Consider the following 14,959-nt stretch of genomic DNA (forward strand, 5'->3'; position numbering starts at 1 on the left):
TTATTTTCCAAAGGGCCGGGCTTTCAAAAAAGGCCTGACCTGACCCGACCCGACCCGACCCGACCCTTACCCGCGACTGCGTACTGCGTATGGCTTGTGAAATGTTTCGGCCCTTCGGGTGTTGTACGAAGTGGGATAGATGAAGAGAGAGGGTGTGGGTGAGAGATAGACGTCGTGACGTAATGAGTACTGCAAGTAGCGCGATTAGCGTCTATTGACTATCAATTCAAGGTCGTCTCAGTCTTCCGATTCGTCTAAACTTCTCTTACGTTTAGTTTTGGTTTTACTTTCGATTTCCCGGCGTTAAATTGTGAATTTGCAAGTCCCGTGTCTCGGCGCACTTTGAAAAAATATAGCTAGAAGAATTCTAGGTATTCCCGCGTCGCAAACGAGTGACGAACGCGTATATTCCAGCACAAGACTGACACTTGGTCCTCGAAGAACAAATTTCAACTGTTTCGCAACTAACTTTTCTTCACAAAAATTGTTTCAATAAATAAATGCTTCTTGTTATATTTTATAATGCATATCTACACCTACACTATATAATAAAATAAAAAAAAGCTTCGTGCTATGGGTTGTGGCGGTTCTTCGGGTCGGGTCGGGTTTTCGGGAACTATCTGGTTTTCGGGTCTTGTCGGATTACCGGGCCGGGCCGGGCAAAATTATTTTTTTAATTTATCGGGTCGGGTCAGGTCGGGTAAATTTATTTTCATTTTTTACGGGTCGGGTCGGTTCGGGCAAAATTTTATTTGAATTATTTCGGGTCGGGTGGGGTCGGGTCGGGTCGGGAAAAATTAATGTTTACGTTTTTCGGGTTGGGTCGGGCCGGAAAAAAAGTGGCCCGACTCGTCTCTAGCTTTGCCCGAAGTCTTAGTTTTAATGAATTAGATCTGATTTGTACGTAAGAAAGGTAAACGCTGTAGCAAAAACGCAACACGCGTAGCAAAAACATAACACGCGTAGCAAAAAGTCCTGAACTACTTAAAAATCCCAACTAAACCGCCCCTTCTACGAAGTCCCTTTCTTTCACACTAACCCGTTAAAAAATTTTAAAGGTCGGGACGGGTGCAAGAAACTCAAGTGAGGAAAACCAACCGGGCGACGTTTTAAAACAAATAACGGCGTGACCATGCGACATTTTTCCAAAATAAAATAGATCTGAAAAATGGATAAGGGAAGTAAAGAGGTGCGGGGAGTCTAGCCGCATCCACTCTTTGGGTGTCCGTAATGGAGGATGGGGCTGAAAGGGGGAAAACCAAACATGGACGCGCCCAGGAAAATACCGCCGAGACAAGCCGGAAAAATAGATAAGAGAAGCAAAGAGGCGAAAGTCCAAAGTCGAGTAAATAAATAGTAATTGATTACTATTATGAATTAGGCGCGTTTAATTGGAAATCAGGCCCTGAACATTAAGTTAAAATTTCAAATCTCTATAGAGCTAACCATTCTCAAGTTTTTAGGAACATGACAACGGATTGTCATGGCGGTGCAGAGAGGCAATGCGGCCTCAGTATTAAACGCTTTCCCTCCGGAGTCCGGACGCTTCACTCGGTGATTGTTTGTACCCCGTAACGCACCTTGCACCTATCCAATGCATTCCAATTCAATGGTCCACTTTTCTCGAGGTTTTTGCATATCTCGACACAGGTGCACGGTCTCCAGACATTGAGGTGGCCCTTCGACCATTTCGACATTAGAACTGAGGAGGCCCTAATCTTTCACGTGCTACCTAAGGTACTTGTGTCGAATTCTGAATACTCCACTTTGGACGGATGGGGTGGGATATAAATTTGTTTGGGAGAGCTAATCTTCGATACACTCGAGCCGACTGAAAAACTCGAGGATCTTAATCGCGTTTAATGTTCGGGAAAAATGAAAACGACTGGCTTAAGAATGAAACAAACTAACTTTTATTTACATCAAATTGCTAATAATAGTGACCACTCGGGTCCGGTCCAACAAAAACTCTGCCTTACTCCAAAAAAAAACATCTTTTTAAAACGGGTCGAGGGCTTGCCGTGGCGCCTCGTCATCGTGGAAAAACCCCAAAAGGGGGACAGAAACCGCATTTCTAAACAAGCGGCCAAGCTAGGACCGTAACTAAAGGGATTAACGTTCTCGGAAAATCCCCACTCCCTTCATTTTATTCGATGTCTCAATAGGAAGCAAGGTGAGAGAGAAAACGAATTTAAACCACAAAGAACGTATTAAGTTTACAAGCACAAATAGAAAAGGTGAACAATCAAAATAATTACAATATATATATATTACGCGCAATAATCAACACTCCCCCCAAAAATGATACAAGGTGTTATTTTTCAAAAAGGATAATTTGCGTGTATACAGTTAATTTTCGGTAATTTCTTTTTCATTATTAATCTCTAACGGATATAGGAGTGATATTGGGCGTTTGATCAGGGAGCCGTTTGGCATGCGAACCATACAAGAGCGGATTCGGCCATCTACGCGGTTCACAAAGGATTGTGTTATTCTGCCGAGTTTCCACAAGCCCCTAGGCGTTTTCTCTCCATGAACTAGCACTACGTCATCTTTTTTCATACTCAATTCGTAGTTTATAAGTGGCGCGTGATAAGCGGATCGTAGCTCCTTTAAATATTCGTTTTTAAATCGACCCCATATTCGGTCCATTAAGAATTCGCGATATTTTATTCTCTTTTCAAATTCCTGTTGAGATTTCGGTAGTTGGCCTTCTTTTGGACGCTGAGGTGGCAAGGCGGTCAACCGATCACCGATTAAGAAAAGAGCCGGCGTTAATGGCATAGGATCTTTCACTTCGCTGTGAACATAAGTGATTGGGCGGGAGTTCGTAATCGCCTCCGTTTCGGCAACCACGGTCTCTAATTCTTGATACGATAGACAGGTTCGTCCCAGGACCTTGCGAAGCGGTGTTTTGACGGTCCTAACCATCCTTTCCCACCAACCACCAACCCAGCTAGCGCGGTCGGTGATAAACCTCCACTGGATACCTCGGTCTCCGTAAAACTCGCGTGCCTCTTGGCTATTTATATTTTCCCAAATAATTTTGAGATCTTCATCACCGCGTTGGAAGGTCTTGGCGTTGTCGGAAAAAATTATATTAGGTATCCCGCGACGGCTGATGAACCTCCGTAGAGCTAGCAGGAATTCGTGGGTTGTCAGAAATGGGACCAGTTCCAAGTGAACGGCCCGTGTAACGGCACAGGTGCATAACAGTATATAACATTTCTCTGATTGTTCCGCTATCTTGACATATAACGGCCCGCAGAAGTCAATTCCCAAGTTCTGGAAGACGCGAGTTCGATCTACCCTTTCTCTCGGTAATGGCCCCATTGGAGCGGCGCCTGGTTTCGCAAGTTGTCTTCGGCATATCATGCAGCCCCTTATGACCCTTTTCGCCAGTTGCCTTCCGGCGATAATCCAGTAGCGACCTCTAGATTGCGTATAGGTGCTCTGTATTCCCGAGTGAAATACTTCGGCGTGGCTCCTGATAATGAATAACTCTGATAATCTCGAGTCCTTCTTCAATATCGCTGGGTGTTTTTCATCCTCATTTAGGTTTGACTCTTCCAAGCGACCTCCAACGACCAATATTCCATCTTCATTTAGAAACGGCTTTAGTGTGGCGATAGAGGAATCTTTGTCGATGGTTTCCCCTTTCTCTAACGCCTTGATTTCGGATCCGAAATCAAGTTTTTGCGAGCATCTAATCCAGGAGAATTCGGCATCTTGAATCTCTTCGGCGGTAACAGGCCCAGTTTTTAACGGTTGTCTCTTGGCCTTGTGATTGACAAATCGCTTGACATGTATCGTAATTCGGAATATTTTCTTCGCTGAATTGTGCCCCTTTAGGTCTATGATTTTATGTAACCCTCTCTCATCTTTATTCTTGCAGCGGATTACGAGCACTGTTTTTCTTCTTTCCTTCGCGAGTTCTTCTTGGTCTAGTGGTTGATATTTTAGGTCCATAGTGGGCCATTTATATTGCGGCTCCCTTAGAAAGGGTGCTCCTTCCCACCATAGTTTGTTGGTGGTGAGGTCGTTGGCTTTTAACCCTCGTGTTGGGATATCGGCAGGGTTGATTGTCATGTTTCCAGAACATAACACCAGATGACGCTACGTTTGTGAATACAAGAACATTCTAGATTCTTTGATATATTAATCCTTGCCGCTAATCTCGCGCCAGAAACAGAACCGATCAGCCACCTTCATTGCAATGTAACTTAAAAGTAAAAGTTCTACTAAATAAATATAAAGTTAGACTTTGTTATGCTTAAAAGATTGTCGATTTAATTAGAAGTTTCAAGACCTATAAAATTGAAAGTAAACAATTGAGTGAGTTAGATAAATTTATTGTTAAGCTAGTTTACCAGAACTAAGGCTTAAACAGGCAAAACCTAACAAAATGGCGACGGAGACTTCAGTGCCTTTGGAACAATTTGATGCCTCTACCTGCGAATGGACAGTTTATATGGAACGCGTGGAACTTTATTTTTTGGTTTCTGATACTCCAGCTACTAAGCAGGTACCCACTTTATTAAGTTTTCTTGGACCGAAAACGTACACGTTGTTAAGAAATTTGACCGCGCCTGTTTCTCCTTCTACTAAAACTTTGGCTGAAATTAAGACTATTTTGACTGATCATCTGTCGCCTCAGCCGCTTATTATTGCTGAACGTTTTCGATTCAATCGTTGCCGCCAGACTGAGGGACAATCTATAAAGGATTTTGTTGCTGAATTGAAGCAACTCTCCCAACGTTGCGATTTTGGAACCTCGTTGGACGATTCCCTTCGCGACCGTTTTGTCAGTGGTTTGTCAAATGAGGCAATTTTGAAGCGTTTGTTATCTGAACGTGCACTTACCTTTGCCGCCGCAGTCGACCTTGCTGTCTCTATGGAAACTGCCGCTAAGGATTCTGTGGAACTAAATTCGTCTGCCGGTTCGTCACTTCATTCCGTTCGCGTACAATCGCGCTCTCGCGGACCTTTGCCTACCCACTCTCGTTCTTCATCCTCCCGTGGTTTTTCTGGGCACCGTACTCACTCCGGTTCCTCGCAACATTCATTTTTTGGGAGAGGTGGCATTGGTACTTATCACGCACAAGCTCGTAACCCTTGTTATCGATGTTTAAATACCGACCACGATGAAGTTAATTGTAAATTTAAAACTGAACGGTGTTTACAATGTTCAAAAATTGGTCATATAAAGCGAGCGTGTCAACAGAACAACTATCAGAATACTAATCAAAGATATTTTCGAGGACGAGGTAGAAATCGGAATAACAGAAATAACACCGATATAAAATATTTGGAAGAACAAAATGAAAGCTATGACTTAGATGCAGTGGATGAACAATTCTTTGGCAATTTGTTTACAGTAACAAACCATGATAGTACATCAAATTATTGCATGCCTATTTACGTGGACATGAACATTGAAAATGTACCAATTACGATGGAATTAGATACGGGAGCCGCAGTATCAGTTATCCCTAAATCTCTATATGAAAAATCGTTTGCGCATATTCCATTGGAAAAGACAGAGCTAAGATGTCTGACATACACAAAGGAACAGATAACGCCACTGGGTGTTATGAACGTGAAGATTAAATATAATGAACAAGAGTCCAGTGACAAGCTTTATGTTTTAGATTGCGTTGGAAGTCCCCTATGTGGAAGAGCCTGGCTCCACAAGATAAAACTTGACTGGAAATGTTTAAAATTGGATAGAATTTCAAAAATGAGTGTTCCTTTACCAATGAACACTGTCAACGTTGATCAAAAAGTTAAGAACATTTTGAGCAAACATCAAAAGATTTTTAGCAGTTCTACAGGCGAATTGAATAATTTTAAAGCGCACCTTACCTTGAAAGAAGGAGTTAAACCTGTATTCTGCAAATCACGAAACGTACCGTATGCGCTAAGACCACTGGTGGAAAAGGAATTAGATCGTTTGGAACGAGAAAATGTCATCACCAAGGTTGAATTTAGTGAGTGGGCGACTCCACTAGTACCTATAGTGAAACCGAATGGCTCAATCCGGCTTTGCGGAGATTATAAAGTTTCTGTTAACCCAGTTTTAGAAGTGGATCAACACCCAATGCCACGAATAGAAGAGATGTTTGAGAAATTAGCCCAAGGTCAGAAATTCACCAAGATTGACTTGAGCGAAGCTTATATGCAAATTCCTGTCGATGACGAGACTAAGAAATTACTCACCATCAACACTCCGAAGGGGTTATACAATGTCAATAGATTAGCTTACGGAATAGCTTCTTCTCCAGCTATTTTTCAAAGAGTTTTGGAGCAAGTGTTAGCAGGTTTAGAAGGAACTTGCAACTTTCAAGATGATATACTTCTAACTGGTCCAAATGATCAAAAACACTTAGAAAATCTCGATGCACTTTTACAAAAACTAGAGAACTCTGGTTTAAAAGCTCGAAAGGAAAAGTGTACATTTTTTACCGAACGTTTGGAATGTTTAGGACACGTAATTGATCAAAACGGGTTGCACCCAACAAACACGAAAATACAAGCCATTGAAAATGCACCAATTCCAAGCAACGTCACGCAGTTAAGATCTTTTCTTGGTCTAATTAACTATTATGGAAAATTTATTCATCATTTGAGCACGAAATTACGACCACTTTATATACTACTTAACAAAAGCACATCTTGGAAATGGACGAGTATTGAGCAAAATGCATTTGACGCTATTAAGAAGGAACTCACTTCGCCGAGAGTTCTCATTAACTACGATCCAAAATTACCGTTGGTACTTTCTTGTGACGCCTCAAGCTACGGAGTGGGCGCTGTCCTCTCACACCAACTACTAGACGGAACTGAAAGGCCTATTGCGTTCGCGTCGAGAACTTTGACTAAAACTGAAATGCAGTATGCCCAAGTAGAAAAGGAGGCGCTATCTATAATTTTTGGAGTTCAAAAGTTTCACTCGTACCTCTACGGCCAACATTTTACTCTGTACACCGATCAACGTCCTTTAACTCGTATATTCGGACACCATTCGGGGATTCCCTTAATCGCCGCGTCACGTCTGCAGCGTTGGGCAGTTTTACTTTCTGGCCATCACTACACAATTAAATATAAACCTTCGGCGCAACATGCTAATGCTGACGGTTTGTCAAGACTTCCTTTACCGACACCTTATTCTGAGAGAGAAGACGGAGCTGAACTGGTAAATATCAACCAATTGAGTAACCTTCCTTTGACAAGTCGTGAGATAGCCAACGAAACTAGACGTGATCCTGTATTTTCTCGATTAATGCACTATACATTACATGGTTGGCCAATTATCAAGAAAGACGAAATAGATCTGAAGTTCTATTTCACTAAGAGAGATTCCCTTACTGTTAGTCAAGGCTGTCTTTTACTCGGAATGAGAGTATTAATTCCACCCAGATTTCGAAAACATATTTTATCGGAATTACATCAGAATCACCCGGGTATCGTTAACATGAAGGCCATAGCACGAAGCTATGTGTATTGGAAAAATATTGATAACGATCTCGAACTAGAAGTTAAGAGATGTACAGAATGCCAAATGCAACAGAGAAATCCTCAGAAGACTAATTTGCACCCTTGGATCCACGCTGATCATCCGCTTCAAAGAGTCCATATCGATTACGCTGGCCCTTTCCGAAATAATATGATATTTGTCGCTGTGGATGCTCATTCTAAATGGCCAGAGGTTTACATTACTAAAAACCCAACTGCTGAAAGAACCATAGACTTTCTAAGAGATATATTCTCTAGATATGGCTTAGCTGAAACTATTGTTAGTGACAATGGATCACAGTTTACAAGCGCCGAATTTGAAAGTTTCACGAAGGCAAATGGAATTAAGCATGTGTTTTCAGCGCCATTTCACCCTTCGACAAATGGACAAGCAGAACGTTTTATACAAACACTAAAACGCAACCTTCGACATTCACACGAATCAACTTCTATTCACCGTCACGTTCAAGATTTTCTTATGACCTATAGAAATACTCCTCATGCCACAACTGGCGAAACTCCAGCGCTCTTATTTTTAAAGAGGGGTATTCGAACGAAATTGGATCTACTCAAACCCAACATGGATGCTAAAGTCCGAGGACATCAAACCTACCAAGTTCTACGAAGCGAACCTACAGCTCGGAATATACATTTTAGCGTAGGAGAAAAAGTTTTCGCTCGTGACTACAGGGGATACCGAAAATGGAACCCTGGACGAATTACTTCTCAAACGGGTCCTGTGTCATATACTTTACAAACATGTGATAACATGATATGGCGACGCCATAAAGACCAGCTTATACCTAACCAAACAACTCCTAACCAAAACACTCCTGTAATCAATGAGACTCCTTCAACCATTTTGCGCCGTCCACCGGAAGGAACATATTCAGTGACTCCGAGCACTCCTATCCCTCGCACTGCTGCTGAATCTAAAACCACTTCTCGAACACCAGTTACTGGTGAAAGTGACCATTCAATGGACAGACTTTTCGATAAAGATTTCGTTCCAGCGACGCCCGTTATTAGAAGATCTGCTCGAGAACGAAAACCGCCCACCAAACTTAACTTGTAAATTGAACTTTTAAGCGCAATGTTATGTTAATCTAAAGCGCCAGAAACAGAACCGATCAGCCACCTTCATTGCAATGTAACTTAAAAGTAAAAGTTCTACTAAATAAATATAAAGTTAGACTTTGTTATGCTTAAAAGATTGTCGATTTAATTAGAAGTTTCAAGACCTATAAAATTGAAAGTAAACAATTGAGTGAGTTAGATAAATTTATTGTTAAGCTAGTTTACCAGAACTAAGGCTTAAACAGGCAAAACCTAACATTGATAACTCCGGCGCAATGATCCCAACTACGCGGACTGACTAAGGCTTGAATATCGTTAACTCTGTTCTGAACGAATGGTGCCCATTCCCTTTCGCTTCCTCTCACCCAATGGAGCGCAATAGTTGAATCTGTCCACAGATAGATGGGTATGTTTTCGTCATCAAGCGCTTCCTTCACCGTTTTTATTAAGCGGGCTCCAAGGTAGCATCCCATAAGCTCTAGGCGGGGTAAACTTAGTTCCTTGTTTAATGGCGCTACTCTCGCCTTTGACGTTACGAACGAGGTGTAAATGTCGTCGGTCACGGTTACGTAACGAATATAAATTACGGCGGCGAACGCCTTTTGACTCGCGTCGCAAAATCCATGCAGTTCGCTGTGGATGACGTCTCCCCTTCCACTAAAATAGCATCTTTCTAAATTGATATTTCTGATATCTGGCATTTCTTTCTTCCACTGATTATACTGGTCGCAAATTTCTCGGGGTAGATCTTCGTCCCAGTTTGCCCTTTCTTGCCATAGTAACTGTAACATCATCTTGGCTCTGATGGTATAAGGTGCAAGCATGCCTAAGGGGTCGAAAATCTGAGCAACGGCTCCCAATAGTTGACGTTTCGTTCCCTTCGATTCGTTTACGAATTTGGCTATCTTCATTAGATTGAACGAAAACCGGTCCATGGTTGGCATCCATAGCAAGCCTAAGATCTTCTCACCTCCAGAACTGGCTTCTCCTTCTAAACGGATTCCTTTCTCTTCCAAGTCACCTCCCTCTCTCATTCTAAATGGCCAGAGGTTTACATTACTAAAAACCCAACTGCTGAAAGAACCATAGACTTTCTAAGAGATATATTCTCTAGATATGGCTTAGCTGAAACTATTGTTAGTGACAATGGATCACAGTTTACAAGCGCCGAATTTGAAAGTTTCACGAAGGCAAATGGAATTAAGCATGTGTTTTCAGCGCCATTTCACCCTTCGACAAATGGACAAGCAGAACGTTTTATACAAACACTAAAACGCAACCTTCGACATTCACACGAATCAACTTCTATTCACCGTCACGTTCAAGATTTTCTTATGACCTATAGAAATACTCCTCATGCCACAACTGGCGAAACTCCAGCGCTCTTATTTTTAAAGAGGGGTATTCGAACGAAATTGGATCTACTCAAACCCAACATGGATGCTAAAGTCCGAGGACATCAAACCTACCAAGTTCTACGAAGCGAACCTACAGCTCGGAATATACATTTTAGCGTAGGAGAAAAAGTTTTCGCTCGTGACTACAGGGGATACCGAAAATGGAACCCTGGACGAATTACTTCTCAAACGGGTCCTGTGTCATATACTTTACAAACATGTGATAACATGATATGGCGACGCCATAAAGACCAGCTTATACCTAACCAAACAACTCCTAACCAAAACACTCCTGTAATCAATGAGACTCCTTCAACCATTTTGCGCCGTCCACCGGAAGGAACATATTCAGTGACTCCGAGCACTCCTATCCCTCGCACTGCTGCTGAATCTAAAACCACTTCTCGAACACCAGTTACTGGTGAAAGTGACCATTCAATGGACAGACTTTTCGATAAAGATTTCGTTCCAGCGACGCCCGTTATTAGAAGATCTGCTCGAGAACGAAAACCGCCCACCAAACTTAACTTGTAAATTGAACTTTTAAGCGCAATGTTATGTTAATCTAAAGCGCCAGAAACAGAACCGATCAGCCACCTTCATTGCAATGTAACTTAAAAGTAAAAGTTCTACTAAATAAATATAAAGTTAGACTTTGTTATGCTTAAAAGATTGTCGATTTAATTAGAAGTTTCAAGACCTATAAAATTGAAAGTAAACAATTGAGTGAGTTAGATAAATTTATTGTTAAGCTAGTTTACCAGAACTAAGGCTTAAACAGGCAAAACCTAACATTGATAACTCCGGCGCAATGATCCCAACTACGCGGACTGACTAAGGCTTGAATATCGTTAACTCTGTTCTGAACGAATGGTGCCCATTCCCTTTCGCTTCCTCTCACCCAATGGAGCGCAATAGTTGAATCTGTCCACAGATAGATGGGTATGTTTTCGTCATCAAGCGCTTCCTTCACCGTTTTTATTAAGCGGGCTCCAAGGTAGCATCCCATAAGCTCTAGGCGGGGTAAACTTAGTTCCTTGTTTAATGGCGCTACTCTCGCCTTTGACGTTACGAACGAGGTGTAAATGTCGTCGGTCACGGTTACGTAACGAATATAAATTACGGCGGCGAACGCCTTTTGACTCGCGTCGCAAAATCCATGCAGTTCGCTGTGGATGACGTCTCCCCTTCCACTAAAATAGCATCTTTCTAAATTGATATTTCTGATATCTGGCATTTCTTTCTTCCACTGATTATACTGGTCGCAAATTTCTCGGGGTAGATCTTCGTCCCAGTTTGCCCTTTCTTGCCATAGTAACTGTAACATCATCTTGGCTCTGATGGTATAAGGTGCAAGCATGCCTAAGGGGTCGAAAATCTGAGCAACGGCTCCCAATAGTTGACGTTTCGTTCCCTTCGATTCGTTTACGAATTTGGCTATCTTCATTAGATTGAACGAAAACCGGTCCATGGTTGGCATCCATAGCAAGCCTAAGATCTTCTCACCTCCAGAACTGGCTTCTCCTTCTAAACGGATTCCTTTCTCTTCCAAGTCACCTCCCTCTCTTGTCCATCTTTCTCTCAACGTCGGCGAATTTGTCTTCCACTTGCGTAAATTCATATTTGCCCCCTTTAAAATCTCCGTTACCTTGACTAGCTTCTCGTGCGCCTTCTCGTCGTCTTGGCCTCCACTCAAAAGATCATCGACATAAAGATCTTCATTGATGCACTTTACGGCTGCCGGTTCTAAGTCGGCGAATTTTTCAGCGTGTAGGCGGATTGTGGCGGAGAGTAGGAAGGGTGACGTAGTAACACCGAAAGGTACTCTAGCCATTCTTAAGACTTGAAATTGGTCTTCGGCCATTTGACCTTGGTTTTCCCTTACCCAAAGGAATCGTACGAAGTCTCGTTCTTCTTCCGCTAAAGCAACCTGAAGGAAGGCTTTCTCTATGTCGGCCATAATTGCTACTCGGTGCCTTCGGAATCTTATGAGTAAATGAAGAATGTTAGGGTTTTGGTTTGGTCCGCTCGCTAGGCACGTGTTTAGGGACAGCTTGCCTTTGGCGTGGGACGAAGCGTCTAGAACTATTCGTAGTTTCGTGGTCGAGCTAGATTCTCTTTTGACGGGTTGATGCGGAATGTAGTAGCAATCGGTGACCTTGGGTTCTTCTTCGTTTACTACTTCTACTATTCCCTTTCTTAGCTGGTCTTCGATAATTTCCTTGTAGTCCAAGTATAGAATTGGTTTTGATGAGGTTCTTCATACGGCTCTCTGCAATTTGCCGGTTGCTCGACAATTGACTTTTCGGAACGACCCATGGAAATTTCACATGATATTTTCCGTCCTTAAAGGTGGTTTCTCTTCTGAATTGTTCTAGGACGGCTTCTCCACTTAGTTTCTTCTCCGGTTGGTCTTGAATCCCCAGTGATTCTAATTCCCAGAACGACCGCAAAGTTTTGTTTATCTCAGCAACGTTGTCTTCTAATCCTATCTTCATGCAAATAACCCCGATGTGGTTAACGGGTACGGCTATCGTCTCTATGGGACCCTGCACGGCCCACCCTAAAATGGTCTCAGTGGCTACTAACGATCCATTTATTCTTTCAATGGGACGGTCAGTGACTACGCCGTAATAGACATCGGCTCCTATTAAAATTCCAATGCTCGAGACGGTGGGCGTGTCTGCCGTTGGTTCATCAGCCAAGATTAAGCTCTTTTCCTTCGCGAAATCTTCGACTTCCTTACAATTAGCCAGGGTTGCGGTTTTGCATAAATACGGAACTTCTATCGCCTTGATCCGTAGCGCCTTACTAGGATCTGTCTTATTCTCTATAGCTAGGCTGACGACGTTTCTTCGGACTGAGATTGGTGTTTCATTACCGAAATTTTCTATAGAAACAAATTGTTGACCAATTATCGGTAATTTCAGCTTTCGAGATATCTCTTCTTTGATGAAGGACGCTTGACTGCAATTGTCCAATATGCAGCGGACTAGTTCCTTTCTTCCGGGATCTTCGGTGTTTCTGGCAATCGCCCTCGCAGTACCGAGAAGGACTTCCTTACGGCAACCAACCACTGCTGAGACAACGGACTTCGTGGTGGTGAATTCGGAACCACCTGTACCGGAGCTGTCCCCTTTATTGTCGGTAATGACCGACGGAGTCGCACCAGGAGGGGCGTTAGCGAGCGCATCGGACTTGTGGGCGGTGTTTTTCTCGCAGAGAGCGGCGTTGTGCCGACCTTGACAAATTTGGCATTTACGGAATTTCGATGTGCACGCCGAAGCTTTGTGTTGCGTACGTGTGCAGATGAAACATCTTTCCATGGTTTTAATAAGCTTCCTTTTTTCTTCTAAACTGTAGTTACGACAGTTCGCGGTTGCGTGGGCATCGGACTTGCAGAAAATGCAATACATTCTGGGCGTCGAGACGTTGGTATTTAGCGCGGCGGCAGTCACGGATGGTATATTTTCGCGTGGTTGGTACCGCTGGAGTTTACCTTTATCGCGTGAGTCACGTGACGTAAGACTTCGCGGTTTGATTTCATCGCCTTTTAAAATCGCGCACGTTTCTCGGCCTTCAACCTCTCTTTTCACAAATCGCACCAACTCTTCTAAATCCAACTCCTTATACTTGTTACAATTCATACTATATCTTAATCGAATGTCATCGGGAAGACACGCGATGATAATTGGGCACAATGAAACACTATTGGCGTCAGTATTGACTCCTAAGGCTTGCAAACTTCTTATATTGGTCTCAATAGAGTTATACAGAAACAATGTCTTTAGAGTCCTCCACTCGGGCAAGTTTGCGCATTTTATTCATAAGTTGGTTCACTATCAAATGGGTCTGACCGTATCTTTGTTCTAATAACTGAATAGCTACATCGTAATTCTCATCTGAATCTTCAAACCCTTCTAATAATTCTAAGGCCTCCCCCTCTAAATAGGACAACAAATATCTAAATTTTTCTACATTCCTCAAACCTTGTCTGTTGTGGATAGTCGACTTAAATTGCGACCAAAATCCCGGCCATTTGGTGTATTGTCCTTTGAATTTGTGTAGCACTAACGTGGGAAGTTTTGACTCCACTACGAGAACTGATTCGGTCCTAACGGTGGATTCGGTCACGGCTGGAGAATGTTCCCGGTCGACTGCGGTTGATCTCGTCATGCTGGCGGCTCCTAGCTGCCGAAGTCTTCTTTCGGCTAGATGAACGTTGTCTTCGTACGTCCTAGATTTGTGTTCTTTCTTGATTTCATCTTCGTCGTCGGGTAAAAGTCCGTCGATTTGTTGGTTTAATTCTCGGAGTTGGCTCCTTTTCAATAAGAGCAAAGAAAGCTGATCGGCTATATCTTCGGCGTCGGCGTCTTCATCTTTAATCAGCGTTTCCAACGTTTTTATATTGGTAGTCGTATTACTTCTGGTAATGGTTCGGATGGCCCTTACCCTGACTAATTCGGCTGCGTTTGAATCGGTCATGTTTCACTTCGGAATCTCGTATCACGGCTACCGATTATTAAACGCGCGGAAAGTTCTATAGTTCCTATATCCCGGGTTTCGGCACCAAAATGTCGAATTCTGAATACTCCACTTTGGACGGATGGGGTGGGATATAAATTTGTTTGGGAGAGCTAATCTTCGATACACTCGAGCCGACTGAAAAACTCGAGGATCTTAATCGCGTTTAATGTTCGGGAAAAATGAAAACGACTGGCTTAAGAATGAAACAAACTAACTTTTATTTACATCAAATTGCTAATAATAGTGACCACTCGGGTCCGGTCCAACAAAAACTCTGCCTTACTCCAAAAAAAAACATCTTTTTAAAACGGGTCGAGGGCTTGCCGTGGCGCCTCGTCATCGTGGAAAAACCCCAAAAGGGGGACAGAAACCGCATTTCTAAACAAGCGGCCAAGCTAGGACCGTAACTAAAGGGATTAACGTTCTCGGAAAATCCCCACTCG

General features: G+C 42.8%; 4 protein-coding genes across 4 annotated transcripts; all 4 read right to left on the bottom strand.

Annotated features, from left to right (window-relative positions):
* Positions 1 to 2,349: 2,349 nt before the first annotated feature.
* LOC149922006 (uncharacterized) lies at positions 2,350 to 4,089 on the bottom strand. The gene has a single exon (XM_090162205.1). It carries the CDS (start codon positions 4,087 to 4,089, stop codon positions 2,350 to 2,352), a length of 1,740 nt encoding a protein of 579 aa, XP_090018331.1.
* Positions 4,090 to 8,822: 4,733 nt separating this feature from the next.
* LOC149922007 (uncharacterized) lies at positions 8,823 to 9,626 on the bottom strand. Its single transcript, XM_090162206.1, has one exon. The coding sequence runs from the start codon at positions 9,624 to 9,626 to the stop codon at positions 8,823 to 8,825; it is 804 nt and encodes a 267-aa protein (XP_090018332.1).
* A 1,129-nt stretch (positions 9,627 to 10,755) lies between these two features.
* Positions 10,756 to 11,949, bottom strand: LOC149922008 (uncharacterized). The gene has a single exon (XM_090162207.1). The coding sequence runs from the start codon at positions 11,947 to 11,949 to the stop codon at positions 10,756 to 10,758; it is 1,194 nt and encodes a 397-aa protein (XP_090018333.1).
* A 148-nt stretch (positions 11,950 to 12,097) lies between these two features.
* Positions 12,098 to 13,405, bottom strand: LOC149922009 (uncharacterized). The gene has a single exon (XM_090162208.1). It carries the CDS (start codon positions 13,403 to 13,405, stop codon positions 12,098 to 12,100), a length of 1,308 nt encoding a protein of 435 aa, XP_090018334.1.
* Positions 13,406 to 14,959: the final 1,554 nt, after the last annotated feature.

This window comes from Leiobunum rupestre, chromosome 11 (assembly GCF_980474605.1).
Source record: "Leiobunum rupestre chromosome 11, qqLeiRupe1.1.hap1, whole genome shotgun sequence".
NCBI lineage: Eukaryota > Metazoa > Arthropoda > Arachnida > Opiliones > Sclerosomatidae > Leiobunum > Leiobunum rupestre.

Coding starts and splice junctions, on each gene's coding strand:
- LOC149922007 (XM_090162206.1), bottom strand. CDS start 9,626: ATGAGAGAGGGAGGTGACTTGGAAGAGAAAGGAATCCGTTTAGAAGGA.
- LOC149922006 (XM_090162205.1), bottom strand. CDS start 4,089: ATGACAATCAACCCTGCCGATATCCCAACACGAGGGTTAAAAGCCAAC.
- LOC149922008 (XM_090162207.1), bottom strand. CDS start 11,949: ATGGCCGACATAGAGAAAGCCTTCCTTCAGGTTGCTTTAGCGGAAGAA.
- LOC149922009 (XM_090162208.1), bottom strand. CDS start 13,405: ATGTATTGCATTTTCTGCAAGTCCGATGCCCACGCAACCGCGAACTGT.